The sequence below is a fragment of the Eubalaena glacialis genome, chromosome 2 (genome assembly GCF_028564815.1).
Source record: "Eubalaena glacialis isolate mEubGla1 chromosome 2, mEubGla1.1.hap2.+ XY, whole genome shotgun sequence".
In the NCBI taxonomy this organism is placed as follows: Eukaryota; Metazoa; Chordata; class Mammalia; order Artiodactyla; family Balaenidae; genus Eubalaena; species Eubalaena glacialis.
Genome location: NC_083717.1, coordinates 8788255 through 8808391, shown reverse-complemented (window position 1 = coordinate 8808391; position 20137 = coordinate 8788255). Strand labels below are relative to the sequence as shown.

Below are 20137 nucleotides of genomic sequence, written 5' to 3'. Positions count from 1 at the left end.
ACTGTCACCCCAGTTCATCTCAGGTAACAATTACAGAAAAATTCACTAGAGACACACTCATGCTATTGCACACAAAACTAGCTCTGAGAACGGTGTTACCAAAAGAAAAAAGAAAAAACAACCTGGTAGCTGGATATGTCCTGAGGGTTCATATTAAGAATTAAATGTGTCTGTTTAAAAAATAGTTTTATCATTAATCATGTTATTCCAAAAATTAAGAACAGTCAACACATTAAACTTTCACTCTGGGTGTGGTATGTCTGGGATGGAGAAAGCAGGGGCAGGAGGGTCTGGGAGGGTCCCTTTGAACTTGAGGGTTTAGAGGGTGCTGGTGTGTTGGATTTTCTCCAGCTTCATAAAAGAGATCCTTCTACATCTTTTTTCCATTCCCATTTCTTTAATTTCACTTTAGTCTCTTTTCCACTGTTTAAATTTAGTATCTGTTCCTTCATAAAACTATCCTATTCTGTTTCCCTTACATGTAAACAAATATCTTCCTATTACCCCTGTAATAAAACGGGACATTTGGAAAAACACGCTTTCAGCGCAGTTCTCCCAGTCTCAGTATCCAACCCTGCTACCTTTAAGTGGATCAGGATAAGAGACTGCTATCACTTCCATTTTTTCACAGGTGGAAGGGGGAAGTTCTAAGGTTTTGGTCCAGTGATATCTTTTACTATACAGTAAATGGAATTTACATCCTGCAGTATGCATTATTTGTGGATATACTTGATGTTTGGAGCAGCATAATTATTTACATTCAAAGTTGTAGCAAATTGAGATGTTACAACTTTAAAACTGCAGATAATTCCAATGAGACAGCAAATGCATTCCTATCGAAAACATGCAAGCAATCAACACAAAAAGATCTATTTTTAAACGAATATGGGGGAATTCAGGTTTGCAACTTTTACCATTACTAATATTTTCCAAAGTAAATCCACTGTCCTTGTTGCATCCTGGAAAACAGAACATTGTTCACCCAACACTTATTGACGTGGGGCTTACTAACTTCCTACATACCTAAGGCTATTTTATTTCTCTAATCATTTCTTGCATGGCAGTAGAGTTAGGAGGACCTTGTAGAATATTCCTAGTCACTACCCCAAGTCCATCTTTCTCATTTTTAGAGGACAAAACCAACCCTTTTCAGCTTGTTATAAATCATTTTCTAATTTTAAAGAGAACTGCCCTTTTTATTTTTATGGAACAGTCTTTAAAGAGCCATCTCCTTCTAACCTGGAAGCATGCCAGCATGTGAAGCTGATATTGGCTTATGTAAAATTAAGAGAGAGAGAAGACACCCATACATCTCTTGGGGTCCCTCCCTGTCTCATCAGCAGTGGCTCAGGATGGCTCTTCATACCTCTGAACTGGTTCTTGCAAATTGTGTTTAGAAAGAAAAAGAAAATCACAGTCGTTCTCTTTTTCTTGAAGGATGATGTATGGGAAAAAAAAAAAATCCTTAACTTTTCAAGGAAACTGAAAACGCACTCTTCCTTTCTTCTTGTTCTCTTTGTGAAAACTACATACAGTTCTGCACATCTGTACATAATTTATAGAACGAGTAACATCCCATGTCACTGGAGGGAAAATTAACATGAATGGAGAAATGATCAAGTTTTTCCTTACGTTTTGAAAAAACATTTGCCATTTGATTTTTTTTCTTAACAATTAGGAATTTAAAACAGATAACTAATAAGAACCTACTGTATAGCACAGGGAACTCTACTTAATACTCTGTGGTGACCTATATGGGAGAAGAAACTAAAACAGAGGGGACATATGTATGTGTATAGCTGATTCGCTTTGCTGTACACCTGAAACTAACACAACATTATAAATCAACTATACTCCGATGAAAGTTACTAAAAAAAAATTAGGAATTTAAATTAAGGAAATTTTACTTTAAAGGAATAATTTTCAACCTGAATGAAGCAGGTTGTAAAATATGGATCATCAGGTTCTGTAGCTTGGATGTGAGGTTAAAGTGAAGGTGTCGCCTGGGGGCGGGGTCATCAGTCCTGCCTTTAACTGACTCTTCCGCTAATGAAGAAAGCGCAAGACTAGGCAAGGGGATGTATTAATACACCACGTGACCAGGAAGCTTCTTTTAATGACAGAGCGGAGCTCTTTCTGCCCTAACTGTTCAGTCTTTTGTGACAATAATATCGTTATCTCTGCAAATGATGGCTTTAAACTTCTTAAAGGGCTAAAATCTCTACCAAGAAACTATCCCTTCTAATGGAGAACCCCCAGTTTTTCCTGCGTCTTAATTCTGGTTTTTGATGCTCTTCAACTTTTTCCTTTCTGTCTTCCCAGTCTTTTAAAATAACTCAGCTAAGGCGGGTGGGTGATTAAGGGAGGGTTTAATATGTTGAACTCAAAGAACATACTGAATATTTAGACAGAAAACACATTGGGGCAACGGCCCCGAAAGCCTTGTGAGCGTCTGAAGACGGCCATACCATTGGAGCTCCCGGCGGAGTGGGGCTGGCTCTGGAAGGTTCTGGAGCGGGTGCCATACTGCCCTGAGAACTGCCCACTCTGGGGTGGTAACTCATTCCACGCACCACGGGAAGACGGGTGGAGGCTCGGTGGGGCCTCCGCAGAGTTCAAACGCTGAGGCCAGATCGAATCCAAATCCTGGGGTTCTTCTTTCAATTTCTCCCCCTCCTTGCCCACACGCTGGTAGATCCTCCCAGCGCTGTCATTCAGTAATCTTCTCATTCCTGTAATTTGTTTTTTAATTTCCATGCTTTCATCTCCTAATGGAAATGGGGCCAGAGATATCACTGTAAATTAGCGAAAGAAAAAATAATCCACCACCAAAAAAAAAAAAAAAAGCCACCCCTTCTTCCTTCTTTGGAAATGGGAATGATTACTGACTCCAGATGCAAGCCTCTCTTTTAAGAATCTTCTTTCCTCAGGGGATTTTTTTTTTTCTTTTTTGAACCAAGGTATCTGTATTGCACTGAGGGTACTTAATAAATATTACTTAAACATGACTCAAATTATACAGCTATAAAATATTTTCTATAAATAATAACATTAGAGGATGCCTAGATCTATTAGGAGCTATTTCAAACATACTGTCTTCTTAAATTGTCATCAGCCAGTATCTTTACAAAGATTAAGAGAAGTAGTTTTTTGTTTTTTTTTTCTTCTCTAATCTGGGTGTTAAAATAAAAGTCTAATGCCAGGGTATGTATACACACTCATACAGTCACTCTACTAAATGCCTGCAATTTAAACTACAAGAAAAGGAAAAGGCCCACAGAAAGTATCTATTAGGAAAAACACAGCTCTTGCAGATAAATCTAGCACATTTAATACAATCATGTTTTAATGCACTCAGCATCATATTAGCCAGATTTCTCTGTGGCACTAACTGCACAATGAATGTAGGTATTTTGTGTTGTCTAGTTAGATATTTAGCTAATTAATATATGAATACATTATTGAATATAAGGGAACTTTTATATACTGTTTTCAAATAAGTATCTTCAATTTTTAAAATAATAAAAATATTGACTGTCTAACATCTAACATGAGCAAACACAGAAATAACACAGATTTCCAAATTTACAGTTCTGCTCTGTGTGGGCATATGCTTGAGAGGAGAAATATTTTAATTTGTAATAAAACTCTTTTCACTTCAAACACCTGTGACAATGACAATATAGAAACAATAAATCATGTTCCAGATTTTATGAGAATGAATGACCAAGCACAATTTAAGTAATGCAGAGTCAGCAAAATTTACAAGTTTCTCAAGATGTCTGGGGAACAGGGTGTGTCTGGAAGAGGTCCCAGAGGAATTCTGAAAGATAAATCTATATGCCAATGTGGTTGGTGTTAGTTTCAGCATCCAGTCCTAACCCTTCCCGGCTAGATTAGCAGCACAGTTTCGGCAAGGAGCAGCTTCTTTCCTGCAGGGTTTTTATTCTTGATCTTCTAGATCAAGGACGTTGTGCATGCATCCACCTGCAGCACGCTGATCTTAGTTGGCACTGGCTGGTGGCTGCCACTGCCCTCCCTCCTGGCTCCCTGGCGAGAGCTGCACCAGCCAAGCCAGATGAAGGCAGGCACACTGCCTGGCTCTTGGGTCAGTGCCAGCTCCACATGAACCCTGACACATCACAGCAAAAGGGATATTCTCTTTTCAAAGGTTCCACCTCTGCTCCGGGGACTGAATTCTATGATAAAGTGCTGTCTTGGGCGGGGAAAGAAGTCATGAGGATCCTGGAACTTTCTAAGAGCAAATCTGCTTTGTCATGACCTTAGTTTCACAGCCCTAGAAGTTGTAGCTCTGAAAATTACAAGACTGAAACTACAGTGTGAAGTCTGCATACTTGGTATTTTCATGTGGAAGTCCAGGCTCCTCGGTAGAGGAAAGGCGGCGCAAGCATCAAGGGGGATCCTGGCTGTGGGCTGACGTTTAGAAACATTTCTTCTAAAATCAAAACAAAAAACCAACCACAACAACAGATCAGGACCTGGGACCGAGGAGGAAGAAAACAGGGGTCTGTGAAGGAGGGCAGCAGAGCTGGCTGACTTCCTGAGAAGAGAGCTCACAGTACATCTGACTGCGGGACATCTGAAGGGACGGAACGTAGAAAAGTGCAACAATTGCCCAAGTCAAGGAGAGGAAAGTTGAGAGACGCGGGGAAGGCTGGAAATGGGCTGGTTTCGGGGAGCTTCTTAGAGGACACACGCTGGGCATCCCCAGGGGACAACGGGTAACTGAACTGTCCTTCCTTTAGCCAGAGAAGTCGGGAGCAGCCCTGACCATACCGCGTGGGGGAAGAGCTCCTGGAACCGGATCACACGCTGGCTGGCGATGACACGCTCTGCAGAGAGGGGGAGAGTATCCTCGCACAAGCACACTTGGGAGGGACGGAGCAGAGGGCCGAGGGGGAGACTTGAAGACTAAAAGTGGGGACGACAGAAAAAGCTGAGCAGCCTGCATGCACGGGGATGGAATGGGTGCGGATCGCAGGCAAGCAGGGGCACCGCAGAGGCTCAGACCACGGATGCTGGTGTGTGGGTCAGGGGACAGGCCGGGGCTGGTGCTCCCCAGACCTGGACTCGCTTCCCAACTGTGCTGACTTGCTACTTGATACAAGACAAGCCACCTGCCGTTCTCTGACTTCAGCTTCCTGAACCGTAAAATGAATTCTGAACCAGACCTTGCTGGGCATAACCTAGGGGGACACAGGGCAGTCTAGGAGGGATGCAGGTTTTTCCGTTACCAAGATGTTCACAGGGCACCGAATGCCTCTAAAAGTCCTTCTCAGAAAAAGTGGGCTTATTCTGACTGTCACAGTGAAGCCGAGTTCCCTGATTCCAAAAACAAAAACAAAAAAGGGCAGGAAGTATTAAGAGATTGAGATTCGAAGCACTAGTTGACCTCTCTTTGTCTTTCCAGTTTTAAGGCAATGTCTTCTCCAGGTATAAATGTCAGGAAAAGGAAGCTTTAAAGAAGCACGATTCCCTAAGGAAAGCTGTGCACTTTCCTGATTCCTTTCCAAACCTAACTATGCCTTTACTTATGTTTAACCGCAAGGGGCTGGATCTTTTTAGAAAAGACAAAACAGTAAGAAATCTTACTAACATGGATCCATGCTATGTGGCTGCCTTATAGGTAAAACAGCCTTAAATGAAAAATGTTTTGAGCGTTTACTGACTAGACTCCTTTGGACAAGGTTTACAAAAGATAGTAGGCTGGATTCTACCCTTTGCTAAACCTCAAGACTCTACTAGATCACTTTCCTTTACGTAAAGAATTTATATAATACATACAGAGTCTTGCAACACACAAGTCACCATACAGGATCTCCTTTAACTTGGCCAGGAGAGAAAGATATACTACGCAGAACACGATTATTCATGGTTTGGGGTAATAAAAGAAAAAAAGACGGTAATGCCCAAACAGAGAGTGAGATGACGTACATAAACATTGTATGTCCGTTTCTATATGCCTTTTTTCACAAAGACTCACAAAGAACAGTCATCATATCTTTGCCCTAAAAATTAACTGGTGTTGACATGCAGTAGGCATTCCATATACCTTTCTTAAGTAAATGAAAGAAATGTCCTATCAAAAGCAGAGTGAAGTCCAGTAGAATTAAATGTGATCCTAAGGTTATAAACAAACAATATATTAATAGGATGGACTGAAAAAGTACCAGAAATAAATCATTCAATAAACATTTATCAAGCATCTCCTGCGCCCCAGAGATACAAATATCATCTTGTTCAAATTGAAAGGTACTCCCCCTCCAAATCTCTCAACATCTTCTACCCAAATCCCTTTATACTGGTTTGTTGTTCTAAGAAATGGTCCTGATTCTCCTCGTTCTGTTGGCCCTACACCTCTTTTAACTCTGTGCCCCCGGAACTCCAGGCAGCAGATTGCCCCACGATCTGTAGATGCCTCTGCTTCCTTGCTAGAGATAAAAATCAGATCTTCTCTGAGGACCCTGCCACCCTGCAGCCCCTCATGAAAATTATTCACCTCCCATTCCCTCGGGGCTGGGGACGGTGGTCCCCCCCAAACATCACTCTTCTGGCCCCAGGCAGAAGCTCACTGTTGTTTGAGTTGATGCCACAGCTGTATCACCCTTCTTCCTGAACAGCAGTCTGTGTGCCGGGAGTTTAAGGCTCATCAAGAGAAGTGGCAGGTGATGAAGTGGAAATGTACAGTGAGGTCATCGCAGTAAGGTACCAGGTTAAGGAAGAAAAATTTTGCACTGGAGATAACTGGGTTATTGCTCTGGGTAGTTTAAAATTCATTATCTCGTTTAACGTAAGGATGGTAAATAATCAGACCTTTCCTTTAGAAAAACAAATCTGGCAAAACTATGGTGAAAGTGGTGTGGGCAGAGGAAACCACCCAGCAGGTTGTTGCTAAAGGCTATGTGAGTGACCGTGCCAGTCTGTACCAGTCCTGGGGGATGGGGCTGGAGAGAGAAGATGGAAAGAGAGACATTTAAGAAGGTTCACCAGAGAGACTTGGTGATTCACTGGATGTGGGGATGGGGGTGTGATGTGAAGGAGAATCAATTAAAGGTAACTCCAAGGTTTCTAGTTTGGGGGACTGGATGGATGCTAACACCAGTCAGAGAATTAGAAGGGTGCAGGGAAGTGGCGATACAACGAGGCTAGTTTTGACAAAGGCAACTTAGATAATCGGCAGGCAGTTGGAAATGTACACAAAGCTGACGGTGAAGCAATGCTCCTGAACTATTCCCGTAGTAGCAGTAGCTACTATTACTACCAGTGGTAGCTGGCCTTCTGGACTAAGTCAGCCCCTGGGGTTCACCAACAATTCAGGGGGTGGAAGGTCATCGTATTCGGAGGTACCAGATTTCCTATTAACCTAACAACGTAGAGAGCTCAAAACCCTCATTTCAGCATTAAAAGAGCTATCACCTCATTTGTGTCCAAGCTGGGGAAGGAGTCCACCTGTTCCTCCTGGACCCCCGTCCCCATGGCAGGCAGCAGTCACAGCGGTCAGAACCGCGTCACCTCCAGCGCCTCACGTGCCCTGACCCACCGTCAAGTCCATCCCCAGGATGCCCCTCGGTAACTCACCTCTACCAAAGGACCGACAGACACTTAAAGCACGGCGGGACAGTCACCACTGCATCCAGTATGGGCCGACTCTTACTATGGTATCATGTCCAGTTTTGGGTTTGTTTGTTTGTTTGTTTTTGGGGCCTCGGGGCTTGTGGGATCTCAGTTCCCTGACCAGGGATTGAATCCGGGCCACGGCGGTGAAAGCCTGGAATCCTAACCACTAGGCCACCAGGGAACTCCCATCAGGTCCAGGTTCTGTGCTCTTTTAAAGAGCCTGTTGAGAAACTTGAGGAGATCATGCAAAAGTCAACAAAAAAGATGAAAGGAACAAGGAAAGGTTAAAGAAGTCGGGTCGTTTCTCTGAGAGATAAATGGCTATTGAGTGACTTAATTATCTTCAAATACACTACGAGTTATTACGGACATTGTTCTTTATCCACGAGGAAAAAGTAGACTCAAATTGTAGCTTCCAGGGAGGAGGCTGGGCAACATTATGGTCTAAAGAGCTGACCCTGACAGTTCTAGAAACAGAGGCGGAACATCTGAGAAGATGTGCAGAAGGAGTGACAGTAAGAACTCTTTCTGTTTGGGATGTTGAAGAAGTTCTGGAAACAGTGGTGATGGCTGCGTGTCACTGTGACTGTACATTTAAAAAAAAAAAAAGCTTTAAAACTCCTTGCATTTTCCAGGTAATGATATGTTAAATAGAAAAAAGCTGAGTTTATCAGTGAGAAATACTAAGATGACCAGGATTTATACTGAACGCTGCAAATAACTCCTCTCAAACACGAGTAGAAGTTGGCATGGAGCCATGTGGCAGAAAAGGCTGAACTACAACCTGTCAAATGACAGCAGTGAGAGGAAGAGCAGGAAAAAGGAGGCAGGGTCCATCAGGCCCAGGCCCCGGCTCTCTTCACCACATGGCTTGACAAGTGAGCCAAAGAGCCAGGCATCTGGGGCACACTCTGCGCTCTGAGAAGACCCGGGGTTGGCATCCTCACTCCAAACCCGTGTTGGCTTGCAGATGCTATCAGGGTCACAACTGGCCGTCCCCAGGGACCACAGCCATGTTTACCAGGGACACGCAAGCCTGGGGCTCTGACTCGGCAAGAACGGTCTGAAAAGCCCTACAGAACAGATCAGTGGTTACCAAGCGAGCCCTTCCCTCCCCAGCAATCTGAAGTGGAACCCCCCAAAATAAAAAGGAGCCGAGCTCTACTGAAGAGAACGTGCCAGAACCCGCAGTCCTGAAACAGCCCTTGGAGTCCATTCAAGGACACAACGGAGTCTAAATGCCACTGAGAAAAGCTTTGAACACGAGGCATTAACCCGCATGCGTGCTGCCACGTGCTGGAGGACCCTCCCATTCAGCTGAAGTTTTAGGTGGAAAATAATTAAGCAGCTCAACACGTACATGGCGTTTTCACTGAAAGGACAATGAGGTTCCTTTCAAATCTATTTAGATACCTAGAAACAAATGACAATGGAGACACGACGACCCAAAACCTATGGGATGCAGCAAAAGCAGTGCTAAGAGGGAAGTTTATAGCAATACAAGCCTACCTCAAGAAACAGGAAACATCTCGAATAAACAACCTAACCTTGCACCTAAAGCAATTAGAGAAAGAAGAACAAAAAAACCCCAAAGCTAGCAGAAGGAAAGAAATCATAAAGATCAGATCAGAAATAAACGAAAAAGAAATGAAGGAAACAATAGCAAAAATCAATGAAACTAAAAGCTGGTTCTTTGAGAAGATAAACAAAATTGATAAACCATTAGCCAGACTCATCAAGAGAAAAAGGGAGAAGACTCAAATCAATAGAATTAGAAATGAAAAAGGAGAAGTAACCACTGACACTGCAGAAATACAAACGATCATGAGAGATTACTACAAGCAACTCTATGCCAATAAAATGGACAACCTGGAAGAAATGGACAGATTCTTAGAAATGCACAACCTGCCGAGACTGAACCAGGAAGAAATAGAAAATATGAACAGACCAATCACAAGCACTGAAATTGAAACTGTGATTAAAAATCTTCCAACACACAAAAGCCCAGGACCAGATGGCTTCACAGGCGAATTCTATCAAACATTTAGAGAAGAGCTAACACCTATCCTTCTCAAACTCTTCCAAAATATTGCAGAGGGAGGAACACTCCCCAACTCATTCTACGAGGCCACCGTCACCCTGATACCAAAACCAGACAAAGATGTCACAAAGAAAGAAAACTACAGGCCAATATCACTGATGAACATAGATGCAAAAATCCTCAACAAAATACTAGCAAACAGAATCCAACAGCACATTAAAAGGATCATACACCATGATCAAGTGGGGTTTATTCCAGGAATGCAAGGATTCTTCAATATATGCAAATCAATCAACGTGATACATCATATTAACAAATTGAAGGAGAAAAACCATATGATCATCTCAATAGATGCAGAGAAAGCTTTGACAAAATTCAACACCCATTTATGATAAAAGCCCTGCAGAAAGTAGGCATAGAGGGAACTTTCCTCAACATAATAAAGGCCATATATGACAAACCCACAGCCAACATTGTCCTCAATGGTGAAAAACTGAAACCATTTCCACTAAGATCAGGAACAAGACAAGGTTGCCCACTCTCACCACTATTATTCAACATAGTTTTGGAAGTGTTAGCCACAGCAATCAGAGAAGAAAAAGAAATAAAAGGAATCCAAATCGGAAAAGAAGAAGTAAAGCTGTCACTGTTTGCAGATGACATGATACTATACATAGAGAATCCTAAAGATGCTACCAGAAAACTACTAGAGCTAATCAATGAATTTGGTAAAGTAGCAGGATACAAAATTAATGCACAAATCTATTTAGATAATACCAGTTTCATTCATCCATTCAATAAACATTTACTGTACTACTACTAAATATGAGATACTGTGGGAGCAAAGAAAGAAAAAGAAAAGAAATACAAGATACGGTCTCTCCCCTGCAGGAGTTTACAGCCTAGCATGGGACCCAAATGGATGCACAATGATTCTAAGGATCCAGGGCCTCTCTCCTAACACGTGGGCAGGCGCACCCAGCAAGGGCCACCCACAGCCAGGGCAGGAGGCCGGAGATCTTTTTAATCAAGGCTGAGGAGGTGACGCCAGGACAGGTCCCAAGACAGAATGCCATGGGTCCAGGCTGGAAAACGGGCCTTCAAAGCAGAAAGGGCAAGAAGGGCTTGAGACGGGTAAGAAGGGCCAGGGGAGCAGAGAAATGCCAGGAAATGAATCAAAATGGGCTGTCACACTGCTTCTCAAACGTGTCCCTCAAAGAACATCTACAGAGGAGAATAAACTTCTATGAGAGGAAGAGAGTGCTATGATACCACTAGAACTACCCAACCAGTTCAGAGAGTTTATCTACTTTCCTCTCCCCCAAGTGTTCTTATAACATGGAAAACTTTGATTTTATAATAAATACAACATGGCCTCCCAATAGAACGTTCCTTCATCAGACATGGACTGTAATTCCAGCCACATTAAGTGGGTAGGTCAGAAGCCACCACTTCAAGTAATGTTCAGGAATAATCAAGCCAAAGAGTTAAAATCCCAAATACATGGGAGAGGTCTTATAAGTCAATGAAGAAAAAGACGCGTACTAACAATGGAAAATGGGCACAGGACGTGAACATGCAATTCACACGAGAAATAAATAGTTCAAATCTCTTAATGTCCCTAATTATTAATGTAATGAAAATTAAATAATGTGAAATTCTTTATCTATTAATTTGGCAAAGACTATAGATTCATGAAGCCCATTTTGGGTGAAGGTGTAGGGTTACGGTCCCCTCTCATAGGCTGTTGTTGGGGGATCTTTTTGGAGGGAATTCGGCAATTCCATTCACAGGCATTTATCCTACAGAAACGTTCAGACAAGTACCCATGACACAAGTACAAGGACATTCACGGTAGCATCATTTTGCTAGGGAGACACTGGGAACCACCCAGACATCGATCAGTGAGCATTAGATAAGTGAATTATGGCATGTCAGTACAAGGAGATTACAGTATATCTTTACATGTCTGTAAAGAATGAAATGGACCTTTTATAGTCATTTGGAAGTAAGTGAAGGATAAACTAGAAACTCCATGATGTCTGAGACCACGATTACTTCCTTCAGCACTGGATAATCGGGGCCTAACTACTTGGCTCAAACTAGACACTCAACCTGTGTGGAACAGATGGAGATTTGGTTATACAAAACGTTATACAGGATGATTCAATTTTCCTTTTTGTAACACACACACGTGTACTTTTTACACACACACTATTGTTAACAGTGGTTATCGGGACTTCCCTGGTGGCGCAGTGGATAATACTCCACGCTCCCAATGCAGGGTTTGATCCCTGGTCAGGGAACTAAATCCCACATGCATGCCACAACTAAGAGTTCACATGCCACAACTAAGAAGACCATGTGCCGCAACTAAGGAGCTGGCGAGCCGCAACTAAAGGAGCCCTGGAGCCGTAACTAAGGAGCTCGCCTACTGCTGCAACTAAGACCTGGTGCAACCAAAAAAAAAAACAGTGGTTATTGCTGGAGAGTGTGACTGGGACAGGACTTTTTACTTTATACCTTGTTTTCAACTTTATACGTTAAAACTTTCAAAGTGGTTTTGGAATGAATATGTATTACTTTTTTGTAAGAAAAAAATAATCTGGAAGAATTATGTACAATCTTCTCCCTGTGGGAAGGTAAAGCTGGGTATAAGGCAACTGGTAGAGGCAGCTTTGGACATAAAAAATCTTCTCTAAGTCACCCAGGAAAGATGAAGCTGGGCAAGAAGGGGAATTAAGTGGCCAGAGACGGCAGCAAAAGAAAGTCAAGGAAGGAGGGGCCTGGGTGGGGCATATTTTGCAACCCCTGGGGTATAGGCCTAAGATGACTTTCTTTTGAAGCTCATTACAAGCCATGTATTTTTTAAAGGAATTTGGACGTACTTAGGGGGAAAAGTGTTAAAGTTACCATTTATGGAGCACTTACTATGTACCAGGCCCTCTGGCGAGCATGCTGCCTACACTTAATCCTGATTACAAGCTAAGAGGTTCGGATGTTATGAATACATCTTACCCAGGAGAAAACAGAGACTCTGAGTTTGGAAATTAGAGACCCACCACACTCCAAGGTCCATGAGCCTCACTGCTCTATTAAGACTCTCGGGAAACTAACTAGCTGGATGGCAAGAAGGGCTCCATCCACAAAACAGTCCCTCTGCGTGGCATCCAGGAAGCTGTTGTGACCTGCGCTGGGCGCTGTTTGAACTAGTCAGCACCTTAACCTCCTACTTATCTTAATACACATGGTGGAAACAATGAAACCTTTGGACTAAGCTATCTTTATGGAGTCCAACTTAGTTGTACTATTTCAAACTAAAAGAAGAAGGCTCAGACGTGTCCTATAAATTCAAAACATGGTTCATGTGAGTCCTGTTGGTTCTACAAAAGCCAAATATTTTAGCTTGGAAAAAGCAGAATAAGAATTTTTTTGTGTTCATGGTTCTGTGAAACATAAAGCAAAAGTCTTCGAAGGCTGATAATACACACAGGAAAAATATAACAAGATTGTAGATCAAGGGCTGCTTCCATTTTCCTAGAGCAGCATAACCAAAATCTTGCCTTCATTCAATATGAGAGAAAATGTTCATAATTTACTGTCTGGAAAGAGACAATCCTTTTCAATATAATCTGAAATCTTGACCCTCTGCTCTACTGTACGGAAAACTCAAAAAGGACGCTAGTACAGAAGTACACATCCCCCCTCCTGACTGAGATGTTAATTCACATATTTACACCATGGGTCAGTTACAGATGAACAAGATTAAGGACTGGCGGTATTATATTTCTTCAGTCATTTAAATTTTTAAAAATATTCCAACTTAAATACACATGTTGTCGTACAGTCTCATCTTCAATGTAAATAATGTTAATGATGATGAAAACGGATCACATTCACAGCACCTTTCTCTTCCAAGAATCTCAAGAAACTCTGATGACTTTGGGCCCAAAGGCACCTGGAGGTTGGCAGTGGTCGCCTTCCCTGAGTGAGGCCAAGGGGAAATCTCCAGGGGTGAGGCAACCACAGCTTAAATCAGAGGCTTCCAAACTTTTTTGATTGTGATTCACAGCAAGAAAACCAAAGTTTCACGAATTTATCCTTCCTGCAAGACACTCTGATATTTTCTATTTCTCTTCTTCTTCTTGTTCCTGTTGGTGACAATCTGCTAAATTGACTTCACCACGCACTTACAGGTCACGGTCACTGCCTTAAATGCCAAGTTTCCCCGGGGCCCTCTCCGCACACTTCCTGGATCCCCCAGCCTCTCTCTGGTTCCAGCGACCATCTGTCTGTGGGGGGCCCGATCCCACTTCGGGGCTCCAGGCCCACATATCCAATTGCCCACTGGACGGCTCCACTTGCATATTTCAAGAGCAACCTTAAAATCACATCCAAAAATGTATTTTATGATGACTATCCCCGAGCCTTAATAAATAGCACCAACCCGCTGTCCAAGCCAGAAACCTGGGCCTCATTTCCCATCCCTCCCCTCTCACAGCCAATTAATCACGAGTCCTGCTTATTATAACTTCTAGATTGCTCTTCAGTCCTTCCACTCGCCTCCCATTACCACCTAATGGGGCTACGGCCAAAAGCCTTCAGCGCTGCTCCCCGCCCAGCCACGTCCATCCTGAAGCCAGGGTGATCTTTCAGAAATGCAAACCGCATCACGTGGCCTGCCTCGGTGGGATGCCGGCCACCTGGGGATGGAGGCCAGCGCTTGTGCTGGGGGCTCCTCCAGCCTTGGCTCCTGCCACGTCTCCCCTTGTTCTAGATGGCGGCTCTGGGGTCTGACACACAGTAGAATCACCTGGACAACTGTGACAAAATACCAGCGCCCAGGCCTCACTTCAGGACAATTAAATCCGAATGCCATTAGCGACTGTCCTGGATGGCCAGAGGGCTCCCTGCATCAGCCCTAAGGAAGGTCTTCGGCTCTTGGGGCCCTGTCATTTCCTGGCCCGCTCACAGCCTCGGCCCCACCCCCATACTTACTCTTCAGGTCTTTCTCTGCTTAAATGTCCTCATCTCAAGGGTCACATCCCTTAACTCCCCAGGTGAGGTCCCCTGGTTCTGTGTTCCCGTCACACCCTAGTGGGCTGTCAAATCTCCTAGATTTGCTCAATAAAGACCTACCAATGGTTACAGGAATGGGTGAATTCTAGTATCAGCTATGCTGGGAAGCTACTGTTGAGGGAAGCTGGGGAAAAAAAAAACCCCAAACACTGCTGATGTACAAGGCGTAAACCAACATCTGTGGCATCTGTGACAGAAGTTCTCCCGGTTTCCGTGGGGCGTGGGGTTTGCAAGATGAGGCCACTTGGTGCCTAGAGTCAATCGTGTCTTTTATGAAAGCTCTGCCAAGGGAACGCGTCTCATCCTCAGCGCCTTCCTAGTTTATCGAAGACGACAGACAGGGCACCGTTTCCCCCATTTCACAAAGGATAAGACTGAGTGACCCAAAATGACCGAAGGGAGCCAGAGGAAGATGGATTAGGTCTGGGCCCCTCGTGGCTGCACTGCCCCCTCTTTCAGGGCAGAGTTAAGCAGTTCACAGGGATGGCTAGAGCTCCCACTCCTGCAGCAAACGCTGGGCCGCCATATTCCACACGATGTTTATTAAGGTACCCGTTAAAGCCTTGCTAGTAATTGAAAAAATTATATATGTGCGAGGAGAATGAGTTAATGTTCACAGAAGAACCTTTACTTTTGCACCTCCTGACTTCTTCCTTTCAAGGTGTGCCTTAACCTTGCGTTTCTGTGGGGTTCTCTACACTTTATGTGTGGGTGTGAAGTCACGTTTGAGATATAATTCCTTTAACCATACAAGCAACTTCGTAGGCTATTATGTTGCATCAACTTTTTCTGTAAAAATAAATTGTTCAGGATATTATTCCTGGAACAGAATAAATTCTTGGAATTACTGAGTAACTTATGTGCCATACCACTGTTCCAAGAACACATTACTTATTTTATCATGACAAAGTCAAGTTATTAATCTTCTGGCTTCCATTTCAACAATGAGAAATTCTGTGAGATGCACAGCAGACACCTGCATTACATTTCAGTTCAACTTTATATCATCCATAAACATCTCTGTTTTGGACACCTCGCCCAAACAAATGCTCACAGAATACTCTATGTAGCATTCAATTTTATGAAACTATAAAAGTTCCTTGCTGTTAATTACAGAGACAAACGTCTCATCACACATTTGGTTACCAGATAGCATAATTAGTTTTCTCCATTAACCTTTCAGATATAAAATTTGATTTCCAAGTTGAAAAAAAAAATTGTAAAACCCTTGGAATTCAAATAACACAGTATATATTTGTACATGCTGGGAAAAAAATGCAATACTAAGAAAACAATTTTATGGATTCTTATTTACAAGGATACTGATTGTCTGGAATCTCGAAAGAAAATCTGTCTAAACTTCTTAATGGTTTTAAAATATATGATCAAATATGCAGGCAATGAGCTGTCCTTTGTGCGGAAAGGAGGCACAGTAACCTGACCTTGAACGGAACGTGCCCTTTGATCTCTCTCTTCTCAGGATGGTGATGCAACTGAATTGGTCCATCACAGCCTCTGGCATTTGTTATCCCCCTTCATACGGGCATCTGAGAGAGAACGGCGAGGGAAGGGCATCCAGTCTATGGCAATGCACTAGTTTTTCTCCACTCAAAGCTAAAGGACCCCACACCCCTGGCCTATTAAGGACCACGCTGTGGCTCACATGTGCTGGGGGCAGTTCTGATCATCACAATGACTGGGTGGGACGCTCCCGACCTTCATGTGTATTTATACTGCCGACATTCAGACAGTGAGATCTAGACCTCCTTCCACGCACAGGACAGTCCTGCCCAAGAAAACCGTCTCGGCTCAACAAACTGTCCCACTCGGATCAGCTGATAACTGGCGGCAAACTACATTTTAACATGTCTTAACATGGTCCTCATTCATTTATCCAAAATTAGCGATCGAGAGTCTACTTGGTGCCAGGTATTGTGCACTGGGAACACAGGAAGCTCAAAGTCTTGCCCTGCAGGAATTCAAGCTGAGACTCAAGCGGTCAACAGAGGATCTCACGGGCAAGGCAGTTAGTAGAGGTGATTGTAGGCAGGGACCAGCAGAGCAGATGCCAAGCCCACGGTATTGCAATATTCCAGGGGCACCTTCACACCGTGCAGCTTAAGCCTGCGAGGCCCTGGGGGCGGGGGCTGGGATACACACAGGGTGTCCTATTCCCAAGTTAAACTTTAAAAGGGGGCCTGGGGACTTCCCTGGCGGTCCAGTGGTTAAGACTCCTCGCTTCCACTGCAGGGGGCGCAGGTTCGATCCCTGGTCCGGGAACTAAGATCCCGCAAGTCATGTGGCTCGGCCAAAAATAAAGAAATAAATAAAAGGGGGGCCTGCTGTTAACCTCGTAAGAAAGGGAAAAAAATGTGTAATGAAAAGTAACTGTTCCATTGTCACTGTTGGTGTATGTTACTCCTGCCGTGTGAGGTCCAGGTAGCTACTGAGGAGGATGTGTAGATTTTCACCTCGTGCAGCCAGGACGGGAGCTGGGAGGTAAAAGAGGTGAATGATAAAGCTTCAAGATGGCTGATCTCGCTGCTTTATTTTTAATTTGAAATCGGGCTCCTGGCACATTTGCCAAGCATCCGTGGATGTTTGTGATATGACCAGCGTGGTGCTGGGTGGTGGGGACACAGAGATGACCATGAAGGAGTTTCCAACCCGGGGGGGCGAGACAGAAGTAAACTGGTAGTGCCTTCGCTTTGGTAGAGATGCTGTGGAAGGAGGGGGGGGGAAATCAGAGAAGACTGCCTGGAGGAAGTCAGCTTGGAGGCTTTAGGGATGAGAGAGCCAAGCAAAGCGGAGGGAGCATGGTGCAGGTGCGGGGTTGCCAGCAGAGGGGGTGGTCCGTGCAGCCACCGAGGCGAAGAGGTAAAGAGGGGAAGTGAGGCCGCTGCAGGAATGGGAAGTGGTTTGGTGGGAAGGGCAGTGTCAGGAATAAGCTTGAGGCAGGCAGGTGGCAGTTCATGCAGCGTCTTATCTGTCATCTGGGTCCTAATCTGAAAGCCACAGACAACCGGAGGTTCAGGCAAGGGGGGGATTCTCCAGGGGCCCTCCATGTGCCCCCTGCCTCAGTCACCATAGGTCCCGGCGTGCCTCCTGCTACTGCGCTAACATTCCTTCCCAGGTAGTGTTCTCTCCAATAATCTGTTACTTTCAAGAATAACAGACTTGTTGCATAAACGTCCTAGATCTATTTTCAACTTTGAGATGCGAAACACACTGTTCCAGAGTCTTCCGACGGCCGTGCTCTTTTCCTCCAAAAGGAAACATCCATATTCCCATGGGAACCAGGGAGGCTTAATTGTTAAGACATCTTCTTAGATTCTGTCCCTCATGAAGATTTCTTTGTGTTAGTGATACGGTCGTGATCGTTACTAGAAAAGCCAACTCTCACAACCCATCACACGTTTCACTTATACGGCGGTTGCTGAACCACACCGAGCTCTTATGAGAAACAGAAAGACAGGTGCGTGCAGTTGTGCGATGGGGTCGGGGCAGGGTTCCCAAACGGGCCATTCACCAAGGTCTGCTGCTGCTTAATGCATGGATTTTCTTAAATCCAGGTAGGAAAACTTGCTGCAGGTGGAGCCCGAGAACCAGACAATCAGTTCTAAACACAGGCTTACAAACAGGACAGGACAGTCTTCAGCCCCCTTATGAAGGTGTGCCAAGATCACAGCGGAGTACAGAGCCAGCAGAACATATGTTATTTTTCAGTTTGGGTTTGCAACATGCCGCTGTTTTCATATGCGAGCTCCTCTCCTTTTTGGTCTTTTCTAGATTTGAAAAAAAAATTATATTTCGAGTTGTCTCTCACCCATCAACATCAGAAATCCCCAATTTCTACGCTAGTTTAGTACATGACCAAAGCTTCTTCGGTTAAATGAGGCATATCTTTGGCTCACTAACTGTCTCTAAAATCTCAAGACGGTAGTATATTTTAAAGCAAATCTTCAGAGTCCTACGCAACCGTATCCAGTATACTCATGCAATGAGATAACGCAGATTTGAGTACCGATAATTTGGGTACCGACTGTGATCAAACAAAATGCTGTGCTAAGTGGTCTAAAGGATTCAAGACAGAATCCAGGTGCCACTTGCTCTGTGATCCTCCAATGTACATGAGGAGAGATGGGGCAAAAACGACCACAGTTCAACGTGGGAAGTGTTTGGGGTGACCTGGAGCACAGCAAAGGCACGTACAAAAATGAGGAACTACTAGGCAGTCCATGGTAAGTGCCATAGGAGAGCGGTGTTCCTATTTAGTGCTGAGGTGTCCAAGAAGAAAGCATAACCTCTAAGTCAGAGGAGAAGGGAGAAGGGGATAAAAATAAGAATACAGCATTATCTACTTTGAAAAAGTGTTTCACCGTATAGGACGTCCTGCATGCTGTCGGGGCATCTGATGAGGGGCTCAGGACCACCACCAGTATTGCACTACGGAAGATAAAGGAAACCCAGGACCACCACCAGTATTTCATTATGGAAGATAAAGGAAACCCTCAAGAGTCTTGTCCGAGGTGTGCTGAACTGTTAACCTGAGATTCAAGCTGGGGTTTTCCGACCTTGGTGGATGTTAAACAAACCTTAGTTCCTTTCTTCCTAAATGGGTCCTGGGCTTCCCCGCGCCCAAGCCTTTGGCCGCCCCCTTTCCTTCTACCTGTGGTGGGCCCCCCTATCTCACCTGGAGGTCCTACTTTGCTGGGGGGGCAATTGGGTTCCAGGGAGGTAAGTCACATCAAAGTCGAAGATGGTGATGCAGATTAGGGGCAGACTGTGGATACTCAGGACTCAGTTAAGGGATTTCACCTTGGCCCTAGAATCCATGAGAAGGCAGTTAAGCCTCTGAGCAGGGGAGAGAATAATGAATTACATACTAAGATCAGCTCGTGTGAGCAGAAGGGGACGGGGAGGACAGGCCGCTCTGGCTTAAGGAAAAGAGGACAGAACTAGATGTCAAAGCACCCGATTTAAAGCGGGGCCAGCTACTAATTCCTGTGTGACCTCGGGCAGGTCACTGTCATCTCTGAGCTCAGCTTCCCATTTGTCTAAGGGACATAACACCTACCTCATGGTATGGTTATGATATTAACTCAGTGATTAATGGAAGTATGAGACAGGCCTAGCAGCAAAAGCTCCAGAACTTCAGGCAGTAAAGTAAGTGCTCTCCAAGGACAACTAAGTCTGCACCCACAGCTACAGAAGCACATGTACTTATGTGCACTTATATTGAAAGAAGCCATCAGTGTTTAGGTCTCCTCAAGAGGCTCTCAAATTTGACTTTGCTTGCTCTTGTTTTTGAAGCCATTTTTGGACCCACGGTAGAACCAGATATACTTTCAGTGCTGCAGGAATTCTCGGAAACCATCT

At 44.2% G+C, this 20137-nt stretch overlaps 1 protein-coding gene across 8 annotated transcripts in view; it reads right to left on the bottom strand.

The window, feature by feature from the left end:
- BEND7 (BEN domain containing 7) overlaps window positions 1-20137 on the bottom strand; it is a 77330-nt gene that overhangs the window by 50200 nt on the left and 6993 nt on the right. For all 8 annotated transcript variants that reach the window (XM_061178382.1, XM_061178373.1, XM_061178358.1 and 5 more), the window contains one exon: window positions 2469-2768. In XM_061178382.1, coding sequence (XP_061034365.1) covers window positions 2469-2768 — 300 coding nt within the window. The remainder of the gene's footprint in view (window positions 1-2468; window positions 2769-20137) is intronic.